The sequence below is a fragment of the Mastomys coucha genome, unplaced genomic scaffold, assembly GCF_008632895.1.
Source record: "Mastomys coucha isolate ucsf_1 unplaced genomic scaffold, UCSF_Mcou_1 pScaffold12, whole genome shotgun sequence".
NCBI lineage: Eukaryota > Metazoa > Chordata > Mammalia > Rodentia > Muridae > Mastomys > Mastomys coucha.
Window position 1 is genome coordinate 35,903,245 of NW_022196894.1, and position 21,191 is coordinate 35,924,435.

The following is a 21,191-nucleotide window of genomic DNA, read 5'->3' on the forward strand; positions in this document are numbered from 1 at the left end:
TCATGGTTGTAATTCTAGGGCTCTTATGGTAAGATGGAAGATCAAGTTGTGAGAATCCCGAGGCGTATGAGTCAGCAGCCTGCAGTCCAAAGACCTGTCTGTAGACTTAGATTTTTTCAAAACCTAGTTTAATAAGGGTTCTTAAATGCTTTATCTTGCCTTCTAGCCTGCCATCCATCCGAGGTAGTGGAAAGGAAAGGCTAATGGGGCAAAGGGGGATGCAGTCCTGTTTAGAATAATATTTTGGGGCAATTCCAATCTTCATTGTCTCCGTTCGGTTCAGGAGGATCAATGGCAGTAGCTCAATCCAACACTCTTCCCAAATTAGCAATGGCAGTTCAATCCAGAAGAAACCATGAGACTGCCAATCGGCCTGAGTCTATGGAAGTGGCAAGAAGCTGCTGGATTATCACAAGAAGTTCTTTGGTGCATTTCTCTCTATGGAGTCACAACCAATGATGATCAGGGAAGAAGGCGAGGTGAGCCAGTGCCACAGCATCCTCAGTGAAGACCAATGTCAGCAAAGTGCAACTAACCAGCAAAGAGTGGCAAGGTGAACGGATGCCAGAGCCTCATCCACTGCCTGTTGGGTTATACTAGCACCCTTTTCAAACAGCATGTATTCTTCCAAGCTCTGATAAAGTATCACACACCCAGGCAGCTTTCAGAAAAACCTCATGTGTCTGTTCTCAGCAAAACATCCTCCAGAGCCGGACGTGGTGGCACACACCCTTAATCCCAGCACTTGGGAGGCAGAGGCAGGCAGATTTCTGAGTTCGAGGCCAGCCTGGTCAACAGAGTGAGTCCAGGACAGCCAGGGCTATACAGAGAAACCCTGTCTCGAAACAAAACAAAACAAAACAAAACAAAACAAAAACATCCTCTCAGAAGACAGTTTTCAGAAACACATCACATGACACAACTGAGTCTCCAAAGAAACCAGAAATTTCCACTTCACCTGTCTCAGACAAGATAGAGAGAGAAAATGAACACTTATGATTGTCCTATGATCTCCACATGCATACCCACACCCATAGACATGAACACACACACACACACACACACACACACACAATTATTTGTTTGTTTTTCATCAGCTTCTATAGGATAGAAGGAATAACTCCTGTCTGTCATGATGCAGAGCCAACACCACCAAGCCATCACTGGGGCCAAGGCTTAGAGACACTAGACAATAGCAGAAACCAAGAACCAAAAGCCAGCTGCAACATGAATTCAGACTGGATTCAAGCCAGTGAGTAAAATCAGGAGGTATAATGGGAAGCCAGCCAAGATAGTAGATCTGAGTGAGCCAAGGGGTTCTGAAGACAGGGGAGAGCCTGCAAAGTGCCCCTCAGGAATCGGGGTGCCCCTCTGTATCACTCTTGCTTGCACTGCCAGATAAACAGAGCCTTTGGACAGGCAGCTGAAAACTGGTGACCTACTAACACAGTTACAGCGTGTTAGCAGTGAGGGTCAGAAAAGCCTCTGGAAAGGGTTCATTAATCAGGGAGGTTTTGAGCAGGGTCCTGGGAAGCTGGGACCTATTCCTGGAAGAAACCGGAGTCAGAATCTGTGGGTCAGCTGTGCCAGCATTATCCCCATCTGGTGGGAATCCAAGTCTTCTCCATCCACGTGAAAGTCTTTTCACGTTAAAATGAGAGTCAGGGCCAGGTGTGAGCCTCGGAGCTCTGAGACTCCAGGCCTTCCCTGGACAACTGGTGGGGACAGAGCAGACGGGAGTGAGCCGTCTTCCTTTGTGGTTCTCTTCTTTCTCATTTTTCCAAGGCCTGGACCCCTAATACACATCTAAATCGAATGACTAACTAATTTAACAGATATTCAATAAGGTAATAAGGTATTATTACTAAAAGAGCCAAATCCGAGGTGCTCATTGGTCCAAAGCTAGGTCAGACTCAGCCCTGGGGTCATAAATTCCCAGATTCGGGTCTGATAGAGAACCATTCTTTCAAGTATTCATGAATTTGGCATTCCTCAAAGATTCCCAGGCACCCCTTGGCCCAACATTCTCCTGCTGTAATAAACCTGAAAACTGTACAGAGAGAAACAAGGGAGCCAAGATGGATTTGCAGGGCACCAGGGAGGTGGTGCCTTGTGATTGGACACTTATGATGGCCTGTGCCTGCCTATGCTTTTTGCCCTACTTAGAACCAGGGCGGCTGTTCTGGCCTTTTTTTTTTTTTTTTTTTTTGGAAGTGCTACAAGAGTCTTGCTCGAAGTTGCTCCTGGCCTTTGCTACAGCTGCAGTGGGAGGGAGAACGGAAGTTGAAATCTCTGCCTGAACAATTTGCTACCCGTGTGGAACTGGAACCCTGGGGTAGGAGCGATTGAGGAAAAGGGTTTGGTTTTTTTTGTTTTTTGTTTTTGTTTTTTTTTCTATGTGTCTATTGTCCCCTCTTGCTATTTAAAAGCACATTTGAAATATTTTTCAGTTGTGTGAGATGTGGAAATACACATTTGGGAATTTGTTGTTTTTTTTTTGGTTTTTTGGTTTTTTTAAATCCCTACCAAATCCTCTTAAGTAAAGCAGGCTTCCTTCCTTTATAAGAGCTTTCTGCTTTCCCCTTCTGCTCATTGGTGGTGTGTCTTCAGTGTGCCTTTCACTGCTGTCCTATACCTGAGCCCGCACAATGAGATAATGGGTGTTTGCTCTGAAATGGAAATCTAAGTGTTCATATTTCAGCTTTTAAAATGCTTACAAGGATGCAGTCTTCAATTGATACTGTTATGTTTGTAGCCCAGGAGAGCTATGAATTCTGAAATATGGATACTGTAAACTTATATGTATTTTCACATATTAAATTTATATAGCACATATTCTATGAGCCATGGAGGTAGCTCAGCAGGTAATGGCACTTGCCACTAAGCCGGACTCTCTGAGATCAGTCCCCAAGACCCACGTAATGGAAGGGCAGAGTCAATTCCTGCGAGTTGTTCTCTGAACTCTACATGTATGACATGGTACACTGACAGCAGCACACACATAAATAATGTAATTTTTTAAAAAAAGTTTAGGGCTGGCGAGATGGCTCAGTGGGTTAGAGCACTGACTGCTCTTTGGAAGGTCCTGAGTTCAAATCCCAGCAACCACATGGTGGCTCACAGTCACAGGTAATGAGATTTGACACCCTCCTCTGGTGCATCTAAAGACAGTACAGTGTACTTATGTATAATAATAAATAAATCTTTGGGCCGGAGCGAGCAGGGACTGAGCGAGTGGAGTTGACTGGCGAGAACAGGGTTGACTGGAGTGAGCAGAGGTCCTAAATTCAATTCCCAACAACCACATGAAGGCTCGCAACCATCTCTACAGCTACAATGTACTCCTATACATAAAATAAATAAATAAAATAAAATAAAAAATAAAAATAATTTTAAAAATTTAAATCTATATATTCTCCTATGTGTGTGTTAAGTTGCCCTGGATACTGAGAAAAGACCTATTAGTGTTGAATTAAATTTTTATTCTGTCTTACAAGAGGAATAGGAAAAGAATCTTTGTAGTGAAAAGGTTAAAGCCCAGGGAAGTGGTGGCCTCATGAGCTGAGGGCAGAGGTCCCATCCCACTTGCTTTGGAAAGCACAGGACACCGAGACCATTGGCTAAAGGAGAATCTGAGGCCAGGACATTTGGCAAGTTTTCTTTTGTGCTTAATAACCAAAGCTTATATTTGGATGATATGTTGATTGGGCTATAAAATCCACCACATCTCTGGAATCCAGGTCAGTCTGTTCTTACTGCTAAGGAAGTGAGGCAGAAATGGCTGGCTTGCTGATAGGCCCGCAGCAGGGGAGAGACGAAGTGGCTAGAATGATTTGAAAAGGAATTTAACCACTGCTAACCGCTTAGTTACTCTTGTAGCCCTGTCCTTCCAGGTCCTTTATAGCTTCAGTGACAGCAGGTCCAAAATGACATGCGGGTGGGTGGAAAGTTTGCTCTCTCCAGATTAAAATACATCTGTGCAAGCCCTGAGGACTACATAAGAGCGGTTGAGCTTAGAGAGGCCAGGCCCACCCAGCACTCGAGGCTTCAGGATGTAAAAGAAGTTATACCTCCCCCAGCCAGCTGCAAACAGCAAGACGGTCCAAGACGAGCAGGTTTTCTGAAGCCAGGGAGAGCGATGTGTGCTGTTCACTTCCGTCACTAACAGCCACTGAGAGTTAAAAAGCTGTATGGTCAAAAGATGACCTGTGCGCTTCACCGTGCTGAGCCACATGACCTGGGAGATGTGTTAGACAAATGCGTTTCTTAAGAGAATGCCCCGGAAGGATTCAGCCAATGGAAAAGAGCCTTTGGAGTAGACTGATCTCATTGGAGACAAGTGAACATACGTGTGTGCACATGCATATGTGAATGAATACTCCCACAGACTCTGTGGTTTCCTAGAAACAGAGACTGGGAGAGCACAGAGCTTTGCAAACACCCTGTTAGGATCTCTCGTTTATTTTCAGGCTCAGCATGGTGCTGAGAGGAAAGCCCAGGAGAGGCTCGCCCACACGAGACTCCTCAGAGAGGACTCAGCTTGATCAAAACCCACAGTTTACAGAAACACAGCACACAGAGCCCCCCCAAATAACTGGTCTTTCTGTGTGTAGTAACTTCAGGGAAGTCTCAACCATTCCAGAGAAGTCCAGAGAAACACCCAGAAGCCACTTATTACCCAGCAGACCTTGTCTAACACATGGACATTAAGCCAGTTCATGACCCCCTCTGATCTCTAGCACTTTGGCGATCACCCGCAGGGGCTTATAGTCCCCTTAGAGAAGGAGGTTCCAGGACAGATACTGGGAGGGCAGCTGAGAGGCTATTGCAAGGAAGACTTTGATCAGTTGGTGGCAGTAGAGGTAGAGAAGAAGCAGCTGAGTTCTGGTTGTGTTTCAAGAATAGAACCAATGAGATTTCAAAACAGATTGGACGTGGGAAGGAAGGAAGCATCAATAATGACGCCAAGGATTTTGATCCAAACAAAGAGAAAGACGGAGTTCTCATGCTGAACTGGAGAAGGATGGTGGAGGAACAGGTTTCAGGAGAAGACAAGGGGTTAAAGTTTTAACGGACTGTGGTTTAAAATAAAAAAAAAATAAAATTGAAAAGTCAGGTGTAATAGTACACACCTTTGATCCCAGCACTGGCCAGGCAGAGGCAGAGGCATGTAGATCTCTGTGAGCTCAACTCCAGCCTGGAATGCATAACAAGTTCCAGAATAGTCAGGGATACACAGTAAGTCCCTACCTCAAGTCGGAGAGAAAAGATCATGTTAATGTTTAAGATTTCTGGAGGTAGACCTATCTCAAACGATGAGACACAGGATTCAGAGACCCTGAAGTGAAATGAACTGAAATCATTGTGGTTAAAGGATCTTGAACTTGGGAAGGTGAAGGGTCATTGACCCTCTCAGTCTCAGGGTCTGAGGGAAGGGTCATTGACCCTCTCGTCTCAGGGTCTGAGTGGCCCTAAAAAGAGGCTTGGGTGGGATGAAGAGGCAATGCAGAGCTGGAGCACAAACGCTCACATTAAGATAAGTTTGAGGTGTGCAGAATTTGAATTGATTAACTCGAACATTAGAAATGGGCAAAACAGCAAACGGATCAGATCTGTGGCACCATGACCACACAATATGATAAAGCTGAACTTTTGCACGATGTAGATTTATAATGCCATTATAGCATAGATCAAAAGCAGTGGACTGAAGGAGAAATTCAACAAGTTCTCGAAGTCAGAATCTTTTTTTTATTTTTTGTTTTTTGTTTTGGTTCTTTTGTTTTGTTTTGTTTCAAGACAGGGTTTCTCTGTGTAGCCCTGGCTGTCCTGGAACTCATTCTGTAGACCAGGCTGTTCTCGAACTCAGAAATTTGCCTGCCTCTACCTCCCAAGTGCTGGGATTAAAGACATGTGCCACCACTGCCTAGCGAAGTCAGAATCTTTACCTTTTCACAGCAGAGCTGTGAATGACCCCTATATTTGTTTTTAGATCTGTCAAAGCTCAGTGACAGGGCTGGAGAGGTAGCTCAGTGGTTAAGGCTACGTATTACTCACTGCCATTCCAGAGGCTCCAGGTTCAATTCCCAGCACCCACATGGTTCACAAACATCTGTAGCTCCAGTTCCAGCAGCTTTAACATCTGCTTCTGCCTTCTGAGGGCGCCAGGTGGGCAACTGGTGCACAGACATACATGCAGGCAAAACACCCACACACATTAAATTAAACAGACTGAACCTACTCCATGCTAGCTAGCATTCACATCAACTCAGGAGGGCTCTTGTAAGGCAGATCCTGTGATGCTGTAAGGGAAGTTTCCTTCTAGTATAGCCATAGGACACCAGGATGTACCCTCCCCTGTCCCTAACACTGAACCAACACTGAACCATGCTTCCAAATTCAGTAACTTCAAATCCCCTAGCTCAGAGGCGGATGTGAGAGTTGAAGGATGTCACAGGCATCAGCATCCCGGAGCAGCCATACAGGATTAAACAAGTTCTCAGGATGTTTGCTCACATGTACTGAATCCTTACTGGAGAAGAGAAAAATTGAAAAAGTAAATTGAGAAAGCCCTTGCCTCCCATTTCCAGGCAATAAATGAAGAGGAAGAGAAAAGTGAAATCATTATATAATCCTCTAAAAAGAAGAGATTGTTATATAATCTTTATTAAAAAAAAAAAAAAAACAGTCACCCAGTCTAGACTTTTAACTCTTTATACTTGGAACACACGTTTTATCACTATGATTAAGTATTTAAATATTTAAATCTCATGGCTTTTTGAAAAGTTCTTCGTGTTTGTGGGTGAATGAAAACTATAGTTTTATAGAATTCACCACTTAGTTCAATAGAAAAGTAAGATAACATGGTGGCTGAATGCCTCCCAAGGTGGCAAAGATGGTCCCCAGACAAGTCATTCACCTGCTGGATTGGAGCTGATTGGCATCAAAGTGCCTTCCCAGGTGTTCACTCAGCCAAACAAAACAGGCTAATCACCTCCTATTCATTTTTTATAGAGATATTGTCAGTAACACGTCTCAAGAAAAATACCAAAAAATACACATCTGGGTCCATAGTACGTTTGTGTGAACAAAGGGTTCACACCAGTGCTTGCAATGTGAACTCTAGAAAAAGTGACTATTTCTTCAAAATCAACTAAACTGGGCTCCTCTTCACTAAGTTGGAAAGGGGAAGAATTCCAAATCAGGATTCGTGCAATACTGGATCGTGCAAACAGGACGGAGCTGTGGTGTTCAAATCAGGTAGATGCAGTGAAGAACAGAGCCGCAGAGCTTACCCATCAGTGATGTAGACAGAGCAGATGTGTGTCTATGAGGCCCTGGCTGGTGTTCCAGGCCTCAAGTGTTGGTCTGCAGCAGCTACCCCACGGGTGATACCACAGAGAAGACCTCATTTACCCAGCCTTTCGGTAAAATAATTCGTGTCCTGAACCGATGCTGGTGCCCAGAGCTTGTCTGAGAGCCCAGTTTAGCCACATTCACTCTAGCCTCCTGCTACACGAGCGCGAGGATTTTGCTCTCCTCCTGGGAACGATGCTGCCTTCATCCCCTGCCTCCTCTTTTCAGTCAAACAAGGGAAGAAAAGCAATCTGTTTATCTAGTAAATGGTGTGTGTGAAGACTCCCAGCCTCCCTTCTGATAGTAGCTTCCCTTATAGCTCAATTCTGCAAAGCTCCCCATCCCTGTCCCCTCCTCGCCCCCCCCCCCCCCCCCCCCCCCCCCCCCAGTGTACCTGCACTGACATGACATTTACATACGCTGACAGGTCCCTTAACAGCCCTAAAGTTCACTGCCACCTCTCCTCTGGTGTCACCTGGGTGTCGGTGGTCAGCCTTTTTTTTTTAACAACTGAGTTATATAAGCAAGAGGTGCAAGAATATGGGTTCAAAAGAATAAAAGTAAGTGGGGCTAGAGAGATGGTTCAGCAGGTAAGAGCAATTGCTGCTCTTGCAGAGAACCAAGGCTCTGTTTCTAGTACCCACATTGTCAGCTCACAACTGTCTGTAGCTCCGGTTTTAAGGAATCTGACACCTTTCTTCATCCTCCATGGGCACTAGGCAAACATGTGATACACATGTGGGCAAAACATTCATACCCCTAAAATAAAATGCTTAAGTTTTTTTTTTTTTCAATTAGCCGTGTTGACATATGTCTGCAGTCTCAACACAGGGGTGGTAGAGACAAGAAGGTGAGCCATTCCAGGCATCATAGAAAGTGCAAGGCCAGCCTGGGCTAGGTTAGGCCCTATCTTCTCAAAAAAGCCAAAACAGCATAAAACAAAACAGAACTTAGTTATGTTGTTATTTTGATTTTTTTCAAGACAGGGTTTCTCTATGTAGCCTTGGATGTCCTGGAACTTACTCTATACACCAGGCTGGCTTCGAACTCTCAGAAATCCATTTGCCTCTGCCTCCTGAATGCTGAGATCAAAGGAGTGCACCACCATCCCCTGGCCTGGAGTTAGCTATTTTAAACGAATATAAACACACCATAAGTTTTTGAGAGGGCAGCAAAGAGTCTCTTCCCAGTGACTCCTGGTTCCGGGACTGCAGTGAGGATTGTCCTGGGAAAGAAATATTACTCTGGCAAGTCTTCGACAGCGGCCCACAGCAGCACAGCTATGTCATTCTTCCTATTTCCACCTAGGATTGTGAAGATGTCCAGCCCCAATCTGAACATTGTGACCTTGCTGGGCAGTTGTCTGACCTACATCAGCGCTTACCTTTTTGGGATTCAAGATGCTCTTGTGGGGAGTTCAGTGGAAGCTGTCATTCAGGTAGGAGACACTGTGGGATTTTTATTTTGGACATCATGTTGAACTTCGATAATGTTTTGTGCTCACAGCTCTTCCCAAGACTGATAGTTCTGCATCCAGGTTACTTACGAGTATATTCCCTGAGCCCTACTTGCTACCCCGTATCCTCTGTGGGCCTGAGACACTGCAGACGGATGAAGGTTCCACTAGTGACTCTTGCTTCTGCCCTCTCCCACCTACAGACGAGACTGTCCTTGCTATGCATTGGGACATCCCTGGTGTTTGGCCCTATTCTGGGCAAAAGCTGGCGACTCTACAAAGTGTTTACCCAGAGAGTACCGGACAAGAGAGTGGTAAGTTGGCAGCCAGTACATGATGCTGGATCGCACCAGGAACTTCCCAGTGGCTCAGAACTGGGGAAGTGAGTGCTAATCTCTCAGTTGACTGAAGCATGCCCCTTGGTTCACTCCTTAGAGTGATGTGGCTTCATAAAGCCCCAGACTTACACGGGGCTGAGAATGAGTGCTGCCGGGAGCTAGGACTCTCAACATGGACTGCTTTAGGTACACGAACAACCCCCAGGCTCCATGGAACCTGTGAGCTGCCCAATACCTAGCATAGTGGGAGGGGAAACAAGATCCCCAGAGAGACGGACTGTTGGCACAGACTGGGAGGCTCAAGTGTAAGACTGAATGCAGAGAAGCTGGAGCAAGAAGCACAGTTATTCCCGTCCCAAGAGTTCAGGTCTTTTCCATACAGGCAATCCTATGCACTGAGAGAGGCAGAGCTAAGCAGCAAGCAGGAAGATGGACTCCGTGGGTAGAACTGACTCTGGAAGCCATGCAGCAGCCAGGTCACCCGCATGCCCCCGGCATCAGCATTTATTATCACCATTCTCCTCCACTGTATCAAACTCCCCGATACGACTGTCCAGACCTCGTCCACGATTCTGTCTGGCTGCTTCTCTGTAATTACAGGATTTTAGAAACCAAAGAGTATGGAATCATGACAAATACTTAGTGAAAGTTCAGCTGTGGGTAACCACACAGATGCAGAAAGTTCGCTAAGAGGACAGATTTTATCCTTGAAATTGTCTTTTTCAAAAGTAGCTCTCTCTTTTGAGGCATAATTAACACATAAGAAACCCACATACTAAAAGTGTAACATGAACAGGTGTGGTGGCACACACCTTTAATCCCAGCACTCGGGAGGCAGAGGCAGGTGGATCTCTGAGTTCAAGGCCAGCCTGGTCTACAGAGTGAGTTCCAGGACAGCCAGGGCTACACAGAGAAACCCTGTCTGAAAACCCAAAAACCAAATCCCCAAACAACAAAGAAGTATGACACTTCGCAGGGGAGACGCCAATATCAGGAGGAAGGTTTTCCCAGGGTGAGGCTTATTACCTTGTGCACTTGGGGTACGCTGACCCTGAGTAAATTTGACTTTACAGTTTGTGGTAGTGGGTACAACATTCGAGCTCTTCCCTGAAGATAGACAACAAAACAAAATAAAAGAGGAAAGTGTGATATCAACACATGTATACACCCATGAAACATGAGAAGTAGCAAACTCCACCATGCCCAGATACTCGACATCCTCGGCTACTCCCCTGCCCATCACTACAGACCCTCCCTATTCCAAGAACATCACTGTCTTGCTTTCTAACATTAAAGGTTAGTTTTCACTTTTCAGAATTTCACATAAATGGAATCATGGGCTGGAGAGATAGCTCAGCAGTTAACAGAGTTGGGTTTGCAGCACCCATGTTGGACATATGCACAAAACCACACACAGATTCACATAATTTAAAGCTAAAAATAAACCTTTTCTAAAAAAGAGAAATTTTAGACATTTTATTTTACTTTATTTTATTTTATCTTATTGGATTTATGTTTATGTTTTACCTACAGTATGTGTACCCCAAGAGTGCCTGGGACTAAGGAGGTTAAAAAAAAAAGGCATCAGATCCTTGGCATTCACTGTGTTCCGTGGCTGGCCGTGAATTCTCAGAGCTCTTCCTGTCTCTGCATCCTGAATACTGGGATTACAGGTGTGGCCAGCATCTGTAACGCAGTCCCGTGCTAACTTCTTTGTGCATTATACTTTAGATATTAAGTCTAAGAAATGTTTGCTTAATTAATGACACCAAAATTTTTTCTCCTTAATTTACTTCTAGAAACTTTAGAAGTTCTCTCTCTCTCTTTCTCTCTCTATCTGTGTGTGTGTGTGTGTCAGTGTGTATCTGTGTCAGAATGGGTACACTTGCCACAAAATATATTTGGTCTTCTTTCACCATTTGGGATCTGGGGATCATATGGCTTGATGGCAAGTTGTTTTACCTGCTGAGCCATCTCACTAGCTCTCAAATTAGTTCTTAAGTTACTTTCTCAATCTGCATAAAAATCATGTTGGGATTATGACTGAAGATGTATTGAATCTGAGATCAAGTGACAGAGATTTGATTCCTTAACAATGATGGTTAAGAATGTTGGTTGTTGCCGAGTGGTGGTGGCGTATGCCTTTAATCCCAGCACTTGGGAGGCAGAGGCAGGCGAATTTCTGAGTTCAAGGCCAGCCTGGTCTACAGAGTGAGTTCCAGGACAGCCAGAGCTACACAGAGAAACCCTGTCTCAAAAAAACAAAAAACAAAAAAACAAAAAAGAATGTTGGTTGTTGACCAACAACTACTGTACGTTTCTCCAGTTATTTAGGTTTCTATTAATTTATCTTAGCATAGATTTTTCATGAATCTTACCAGATGTATTACTCTTTAAGTTGTTATACTTTGTATATTCTATTGTTTTTTGTAAATTATATCTTTAAGTTGGTGTCTTAGTTAGGGTTTCATTGCTGTGAAGGGATAACATGACCAAGGCAACTCTTGTAAAGAAAACATTTAATTGGAGCTGGCTTACAGTTTCAGAAGTTCAGTCCATTATCAACATGGCGGGAAGCATAGCAGCATGCAGGCAGACATGATGCTGGAGGAGCTGAGAGTTCTACATCTTAATCCGAATGCAGCAGAAGGGGACTGTCTTATGCAGGCAGCCAGGAGGAACCTGGAATTCCACGCAGGGAAGAGCTTGAGCATAGGAGACCTCAAAGCCACCTCCCTCACAACCTCCAGTGGCACACTTCCCATAAGTCCACAAGCACTCACAAGGCCACACCTCCTAATAGTGCCACTCTCTGTGGGCCAAGCATTCAAACACATGAGTCTATAGGGACCAAACCTATTCGAACCACCACATTCCACTCCCTGGCCACCATAGTCTTGTAACCATAACATAATGCAAAATGCATTTAGTCTAACTTCAAAAGTCCCCATAGTTCAAAGTCTCTCTCTCTCTCTCTCTCTCTCTCTCTCTCTCTCTCTCTCTCTCTCTCTCTCTCTCTCTCTCTCTCTTTAGTTTTTCAAGACAGGGTTTCTCTGTGAGGTCTATGGAGTTCCTGGAACTCACTCTATAGACCAGGCTGGCCTCAAACTCAGAAATCCTCCTGCCTCTGCCTCCCAAGTGCTGGGATTAAAAGCGTGCGCCACCATTGCCCGGCTCATGTAATCTCTTAACTGTAATCCACTATAAAATCAAAAAGCAAATCACATACCTCCAACATCACAGGGTGTACATTACCATTCTAAAACATCACAGTTATGAAATATTGGACCAAAGCAAGACCAAAAGCCAGCTGGGAAAACTCCAAACTCTGCATCTCTATGTCTGATGTCCAACTTCTTTCAGCTTTTTTGACCTCAACATAATTCCCTTTCTTATGCTGGTTCCACTCCCTGTTCTCAGCTTTCCTCAGCAGTTATTGCCTCAGCTCTGGCATCTGAATCATCTTGGGGTCTCCAAGGCAACTTCAACTTCACAGCTTTTTGTTCCAGTGCCTGGGATTCACACATGATCTTCTGGTCTCCTCCAAAGGGCTGGGTCACTTCTCCAGCTCTGCCCTCTGTAGCACTGTAGGCTCTGGTTGCTGCTGTTCTTGGTGGTCATCCTATGGTACTGGTATCTTCAACACACTAGCATTTTCCAATGGAACTAGGCTATACTTTTACCAATAGCCTCTCATAGGTTCCCTTCATGGTGCTAAGCCCTAACCCCTTTGCATGACCCCTTCAGTCCTGGGCCTTCAACTACCACTGGCCTTCCCTGGCCTCTCACAGTGCCAAGCCTCAGCTGCTCTCCATGACACCTTCATGCCTTCAAAACCAGTACCATGTGGGTGATTCTTACACTTTACCAAGTCTGGTTGTCAACATGAGATCTATCTCTGGAACACAGATTCTTTGTGCTTTCAGGAAACACTTCCCAGAAGATTTCACCTCAATAATGTTAGTCTCTTCTTAATCACTACTAATTTCTTAGCTCCAGCTAGCCTTCATCAATTGTCCCAGTAACTCCTTCTATTCTTGACTCAAAAGCCAGAGTCACATGGCCAAAGGTACTGAGTTCTGTTGCTTACTGGGACTAGAACATGGCCCCTTGTTCTATTACATTATCTCCACCTTTGTATTTTGAATGATTTCCTTTACTGCCTAAGCTCGGCTGTCCTAGAACTTGCTCTGTAGACTGACCTTGAACTCAGAGATCTACATACCTCTGTCTCCTGAGTCCTGGGATTAAAGGCATGTACTACCACACCTGGACCTAAGCTTTCTTTTAATTCCTTTTTACAAGATCTTTATAAGTCTAGCTACTATGCCTCAAGACCTAGATCACAGGTGTGCCCTCCATTTCTGGATTGCAGTTAATCACAGATATAGTCAAGTTGACAACAGAGAGTAGCAAACACAATCTATCCTTTATCAATATGACATATAATCATATCTCCTTATGTCCAAATGAAAACAATAACCGTCATAATAATGCCTAACATGACAAACTGTCCCTTGTTCCACTGCAAATGTATAAACAATAAGCTTAGCTGGGTGGGATCTTGCACCAAGATCACTACTCCCTTAATTCCATTTAATGTCCTTGAACACAAGAAGTAGCTCCATTCCACTTCCTGGTACCCCTTAATAATAGAACCGTACATTTTGTATTTTTTTACTCTCTAAGCTTGCTATGCTTTATCAAAACACTCCTCATAAGAGTGAACCATAGAGCAGTCTAAACCAGATTTCCTCTGCCAATTACTTTAGCCTCAGGCAGACTCTTCAGAAAAGGGTAAAAAGCAACCATATCTGTGACCAGACTATCACAAGAACAATCTCTAGGCAACATACTAAAATTTTTCTCCTCTGAAACCTCTTAAGCCAGACTCCCACAGTTCAAATCGCCCTCGCTACCACTGTCTGACATGGTTCATTAAGCCCTGCTGAAAGCATACCATTGCTTTCCTAATCCAGAGTTCCAAAATCCACATTCTTCCAAACAAAATCAGGCCTATCACAATGACACCCCAATCCCTGGTACCAACTTCTGTTTTAGTTAGGGTTTTATTGCTGTGAAGAGACACCATGACCAATGCAACTCTCATAAAAGGCATCATTTCATTGAGGCTGTCTTACAGTTTCTGAGATTCAGTCTGTTTTCATGATGGTGGGAAGCATATCCCTGCAGGCAGACATGGCAGTGTTGGAGAAGGAGCTGAGATTTCTACCTCTAGATGGAAAGGCGCAAGACTAGAATTCCACACTGGGTAAAGTTTAAGTATAGGAAACCTCAAGCTTTCCCTTACAGTGACACACTTCTTCCAACAAGGCCACACCTCCTAACAGTGCCACTCCCCATGGGCCAAGCACTCAAACACATGAGTCTAGGGGGACTAAACCTATTCAAACCACCACAGTTGGTCTTCTCTGATATAGACAAATGGTTGATTTTGGAGCTGATCTTGTATATTGCAACTTTGCTAAGTTACCTGTCAGTTCTAGCAGCTTTATTTTTTAAGACAGTTTTGCAATCTAGTCCAGGCTGACCTGTGGAGTCTAGACTGACCTTGTGGTGAACCTCCTGTCTCGGCTTCCAAAATGTTGGAATTACAGTTGTTCTACCATATGCAGATTTTTTAAGCAACTTTTTATTTGTTTGTTTTTCAAGACAGGGCTTCTCTGTGTGGCCCTGGCTGTCCTGAAACTTGACCTGTAGATCAAGCTGGCCTCGAACTCAAGGATTTGCCTGCCTCTGCCTCCCAAATGCTGGGATTAAAGGTGTGTGCCACCACTGCCTGGCTATTCTAGCAACTTTTTAATAGACTCCAATAGATTCTCTGTATAGATGTCATATCACTTGTAAATAAAGAGTTCTTGTTTGGTAGAACATGTTTAAAAATAAGTACAAATTGGGGTAATAAGAGCAAAATATCCTTCCATTATTCTTTTTTATTTTTATATAAATATGCATATCTTGCCCACATGTGTGTCTGTGTGTGCATGCAGTGCTCAGGGAAGACAGAAGAGGGCATCAGAACCCCTAGAGCTTGAGTTACAGATGTTTGTGAGCCTCCAGTATGGATGCTAGGAATTGAACCTCTACCAAATGCTCCCAAGGATAAGGCATCTTTTCAGCCCCCTTCAATTATTGTTGACTCAAGCTGGAGAAATGGCTCAGCTGTTAAGAGCACTGACTGTCTTCCAGAGGTCCCAAGTTCAATTCCCAGCAACCACATGGTGGCTCACAACCATCTGTAATGGGATCTGCTGCCCTCTTCTGGTGTGTCTGAAGACAGCTACAGTGTACTCATATACATAAAATAAATACATCTTTAAAGAAATTATTGTTGACTTATGGGAAGGTGCTCAGCCCTTCTCTGCTAAGCATTGGGTACTGTGCTATGGTTTATTCCTGTAATCATATATATAGAAAGAGAGAGAGAGGAAAAGCCATAATGAATTGCATTATGGATTATTTTGTATTATAATGTATTTCAATAAAAACATTTTAAAGAACAAACAAAAAGCATGAATTTAGCTGCAGTTTCATAGGATCTGTTTTTCAGTTGTAAAAGGTTCTGTTTTATTCTTAGATTCCTGAGAATTTTTATCAATATTGGTGTTGAGTTTTGTCTAAAAGTTTCCATGTCTAATGAAATTATTATATTATTTTCTTGTTTGGTCTACTTATGTGGTGAACTGTGCTAAATGATTGTAAGATGCTCAATCAACCGTGTATCCCTGAGATATCCCTAAGTTGCTCATACTGCGTTGTACTTTTTTAGTGGATATGGCTTTGTAGTTTTCTTTTCTTGTAGTATACTTACCTAGTTTGGGTTTCTGGGTGATCCTGACTTTGTGGCATGAGTTACAACCTGGTCCTTCCTCTTTGGTATCTGGAGTGCTTTGAGCATGATTGTAAAACCATCACATACTTGTCACAGTCATAGCATGGCCACTCTCAAGCATGGTGGATTCACTCCTTCCTGCCCCAATCTCTGTATTATCACTTTAATTTTTATGTATACTATAAACCCCATTCAGTTGTCATGATTTCACTAAACAATTAACTTCTAAAGGTTAGTTGGTAAAACTAAATCACATATTTTCCTGTGTAGTTTCCCTTTCCTATGTTCTCAGTCTCCTAGTACACATTTATGTTTGTTTGTTTGTTTGTTTGAGACAAGGTCTCACTTATTTAACCCTGATTGGCCTAGAACTCACAGAGACTCACCTGCCCCTAGCTCCCAAGTGCTAGAATTAAAGCCTCGTGTAACCTCAACCAGCCCTCATCCTCATCTTTATTTGGTATTATTCCCCTTTTATCTGAAGTATAGAAATACTCTAGTATGCGTGTACGAGTGCTGAACTCTTTCATGTTTAGGGAGCTGGAAAGGCCTTTATTTTGACTGTTTCCAAGAGATGCATTGCCATTTGGTTGTTGTGTAGGGTTGGGGACGAAGCTTTGCTGGTGCTAGTCAAAGGATCTACCACTGAGCCTATCCCAGCCTCAGAAAGTTTCCCCTTTGTTTCCATGTTCGATGCCCCTCTCCCACTGTCTTCTCACTTGGCCTTATATGGTCTGACACGGTCTTTATCTTTGCTCCTCAGTACAGAGCATGTGGTTTTGTTTTTATTTTTTTCCTGATGGCTAGCAGTAGTAATTTCTTGTGTGAGCAATTTGATTAAGCAATGGGTTTATCTTGCTCTCGTAAACACCATAGGTTCTAACTGGCTTGCTTCTTCCCTTCCGTGGTTGTCAAGAACATGAATCTACCATATTCATCACTCTGTCCAAAACTCAACTCCAAATGGATCAAGAACCTCAACATAAGACCAGATACCCTGAATCTGGTAAAGAGAAAGTAGGAAATAGGCAATCCCACTCCTCAGGAGGCAGAGGCAGGCAGATTTCTGAGTTTGACACCAGCCTGGTCTACAGAGTGAGTTCCAGGACAGCCAGGGCTACACAGAGAAACCTTGTCTGGAAAAACCAAAAAAGAAAAAAGAGAAAGAAAATAGTCTTGAACTCCTTGGCACAGGAAAAGGTTTTCAGAACAAGATACTGATGTCATAGGCATTAAGATCAACAATTAATAAATAGGATTTCATGAAGCTAAAAAGCTTTTGTACAAGCAAAGGACACCATCATTTGGACAAAGCAGAAGCCTCCAGAATATAACTAATGTATAACTAATTACATTAGATGTAATTTAGCAATTATACATCTGATAAGAGTTATCTAGAGTATATAAGGAGCTATATAAAAATGAGCATCAAAGCAAACAACTCATTTTCAAAATGGGGTATAGAACTTAATAGAGTTCTCAAAAGATAAAACAAGAATGGCTTGTAAACACTTCAAAAAGTGTTCAACATCCTTAGCTGTCAAGGTAACTTAAATTAAAAATACTTAGAGATTTCATCTTGTCCCAGTAAGAATGGCCAACATTAACAAAAACAAATGACAGCACTACTGGCGAGGGGGTGGGGAAAGAGGAACATTTATTCATTGCAGGTGGGAGGGCAAACTGGTACAACCACTATGGAAATCAGTGTGGGGGTTCCTCAAAAGCTGGAAATGGAGCTACCACAAGATCCAGCTATTTCACTCTTGGGCATGTACCCAAAGACTGTCCATTTTACCACAGAGACCTTACTCATCCGTGCTCATGGCTGCTCTATTCTTCAGAGCCAGAAATTGGAAACAGCCTGGACGTCCACCAAAGATGAATGAATAATGATGTGTTGTACATTTACCCAATGAGGTTATTATTCAGTGTGGGGTTACAGGAATGTCCCGCATCCGCTCAAGGCTAGGGCTGCTTGTGGAGGCAGGACTCCGGAAGTTGACTCGGCTTACCCCACGCCTGCAGAGTGTAGTCTGAGGTCCGAGGGGATGCCAGACCTGCACAGAGGCCAGAGACGTCAGGTTCTCAGACTCTTGGGTATCCAGGTGCCATGCTTTGGAAGAGCTGTGAACAGAGTGTAGGCCCAGGGGTTGGATCTAGCCCCGGGCGAAGGGGAAAAGTGGAGAGAGCTTTGGCTGGGTCCCATGGGGAAGAGAGTTCTTGACTTGGCTGAGGCCTTGCCTGGGAGCGCTGAGAGGCCTCCTGCGGGAGCTTAGTCTGGCCTCTTTAGACAAAGACCTGATCCTTTGCTCCCTGTGTCAGATCCTGATGAAAAGAGGCAGTCTGTGGTTGTAAGGCATTTATTGTCATGGTGGAGAGAGGCCATGAGTGAAACCACACCCCACTTTCTCAGGGTGGGCCTGAGATTAAATACCTTCTGCAGGGAGGAGTGTCTGGGAAGGGGAGTTTATTGGCTAAGCCCTTCAGACCTTTAGGTACCTCATTAAAATGGAGATCTGTCTTGAGGCTGTGTGACCTGTGGTCACGTTTTCTACCTGTGGAGGGGCTTGGGGCGTTGCCCTTATGTGACGCAGACCTATGAAGAGCGGCAGCCTTGTGTCAGGACCCTGGTGTCCAGGAGCATTGCCAAATGCCTATCTACTTGCAGGGTTATCCCCTGCAGAGTCTCAGGAGTTTCCAACCTAGCTCGACCAGAAACCAGGCTGCTGTTCATGGTCCTACAACTCAGCTGTTAAGAAAAATAGAGTTTGCAAGTAAATAGATGGAGCTAGAACAAAATCCTGAGTGAGGTGACCTAGACACAAAAAGACAAACATTACATGGTGTCTTTTATGTGTTGATGTTGGCCTTTAAGTTTTAGATATACGTATTTCGATATAACTTCTGGGCAGCTAGTGGAGGACCAGGAAAGAGGGGAATCTTCCAAAGGGGAAATAGAGTATGGGCTTATGCAGATATAAAGAGAAAACTAGAAGCCAGGTATGGTGGCACATGCCTTTGGTCTCAGCACTTGGGAGGCAGAGGCAAGCAGATCTCTGTGACTTGGAGACTGGCCCTGTCTACATAGTGAGTTCCAGGACAGCCAGAACTAGTGAGATCCTGTCGCCCCTGCCCTTCAAAAAGAAGAGTCAAAATGAGGAGGAGGACCAAGTAGGATTAAATGGGGAAGAGGATGGGAAATCAGTGTAAGGAAGAAATAGAGGGAGAGACAGCTAACACGAAGCACTAAAGGCCCTTTGAAGAGCCATGTGGAAATCTGCTGCTATCGAAGCTTTCTAACGTATATATTTAACTTCCATACGTATATATGGAAGTTAAATGAAGTCACCATATAATGAGGAGACAGTACCCCCCAAGACATCTTATGCTACCAGGTAAACCCTCCAATGCCAGGAATGGGTCACTTATTGCTGCATTATTGATCAAGGGAGTCCCCTAGAACGTTACCACCCCCAAAATCACAAGCTGTTGCCAAGACTGCTGGTTGTTCTCCATAGCCAGATAGGAAGACCCTGAAGTTGCTGAAGATGTAACCTACTTATGTCATTGTACTTACGTCATTGAACATGAAGAAACTGAGCTGGTACCCAACTGGAAGCTTCACTCTTAACTGACTAGTGCTTGTGGCGCCGGAGGATACTTTGCATGCTACCAGAAAATATCGGTATCGCCTGGCTGCAAATTCTGTGACCTCCAACAGACTGGCCTGCAGGGCAGACTCGTGCTGCAGTGGCACAGATATTTCAGGGTATTTTCCCTTAGATTTAAGGCCTAGTCTATGAGATGCAATCCTTACCTGATACTGCTAAGGTGGCCAAGAACCCAAGACTAGATTAGTTGTGGATCTACTGCTATTACTCTGATAGATAGTTCCCAGTAGCATGATGCTATACCCCATAAAGCGGCGCATTGCTTAGCTCTCACTAAACAAACTCCTTCATGCAGTGAATTGGAATTGACACAGAGACCCCTGGGCCACGCAGAAAGTCAGAGACCTTGGAGCACTTAAACCCAAATGGGTGGTTTTTATAAAAATCCTTCTCCTCAAGGCTCAGGAGGCAGAAAGAGCCCAAGGTGGTGGATGGCCCAAAGGAAACAGTGTCTTCCAGACACAATCGGACAGTTACACATAGGAACTCACGGAGGCTGTGGCAGCATACACAGGACCAATGCAGGTTCAAGGCAGACAGGGTACTAGCACAGAGAAGGGGACATAGATCAGGGGGCCTGCCCCAACCAAGAAGCTATTTGCAATCAATACCTACTGGGAAAGGGAAAATCAGGTTTGGACAGGTTTGTTGTTGTTGTTGTTGTCGTTTGTTTGTTGAATGAATGGAGTGTCACTGTGGTACAGCAGCCACACTCCTGGACAGGCCAACACAAAATGGGCTCCATGTAGTTGTTTATGCTTTTCTTGTTTTTGTTTTGTTTTTGTTTTTTACTTTTTGACTTATCAAGATTTTTTTTTTTTTTTGGTGGGGTAGGGGTATTGTTTTGTTCTGTTTTCCCAAGACAGGATTTCTCTGTGTAGCCCTAGCTGTCCTGGAAATCACTCTGTAAACCAGGCAGGCCTTGAACTCAGAGATCTGTCAGTGCTGGTGCGAAAGGCGTGTGCCACCTTCTGCCTTTGTTCTCATCTTTTTAAATTTGCTTTGGTTTTCTTTTTCGGCTTTGTTCCATTTTCAAGAAAAGACGTAAGGTTGTGTCGTGCCAGGAAGCATGCGTGAACCCCAAAAGACCAACAAGGAGCCACCAGCGTCTTTACTCAAGTTGGAGCTTAGGCTACACCACCATCTCTGATGAAGCAGAATGGGAGGGTGAAGCCCAGAGCTGTAAGCAGGACAAGGCTTTATAGGAAGCATTGAGCAAGCGAGGGGGTTTCAGCCTGATGAGCATCTTACTGTATGAATACTATAAGCCAACAGCTGGGTGCTCTGAGACAAAACCATGAGCAATCACAGTCTGAAAGCACATCTGAAACAATCGGACTAATCTTTGATTGACTGTTGCTAGGGAGTAGCTAGGGAGTATCTCTGGGGTATGGGACAAGCCATGGGGTCCTTCCTGGTACTCGGGTGCAGCCTGGGTTCAGCTGTAGATTAAATTTCTCTTAAGATGGAAGCCCGTCCCAAGATGGAGTAGGTTTGGCCTCTCCGTTAATAGGTAG

General features: G+C 44.2%; 1 protein-coding gene across 2 annotated transcripts in view; it reads left to right on the forward strand.

The window, feature by feature from the left end:
- Window positions 1–21,191, forward strand: part of Gpr156 (G protein-coupled receptor 156) — a 103,056-nt gene that overhangs the window by 60,920 nt on the left and 20,945 nt on the right. For both annotated transcript variants that reach the window (XM_031363850.1, XM_031363849.1), the window contains exons 4-5: window positions 8,662–8,791; window positions 9,013–9,123. In XM_031363850.1, coding sequence (XP_031219710.1) covers window positions 8,662–8,791; window positions 9,013–9,123 — 241 coding nt within the window. The remainder of the gene's footprint in view (window positions 1–8,661; window positions 8,792–9,012; window positions 9,124–21,191) is intronic.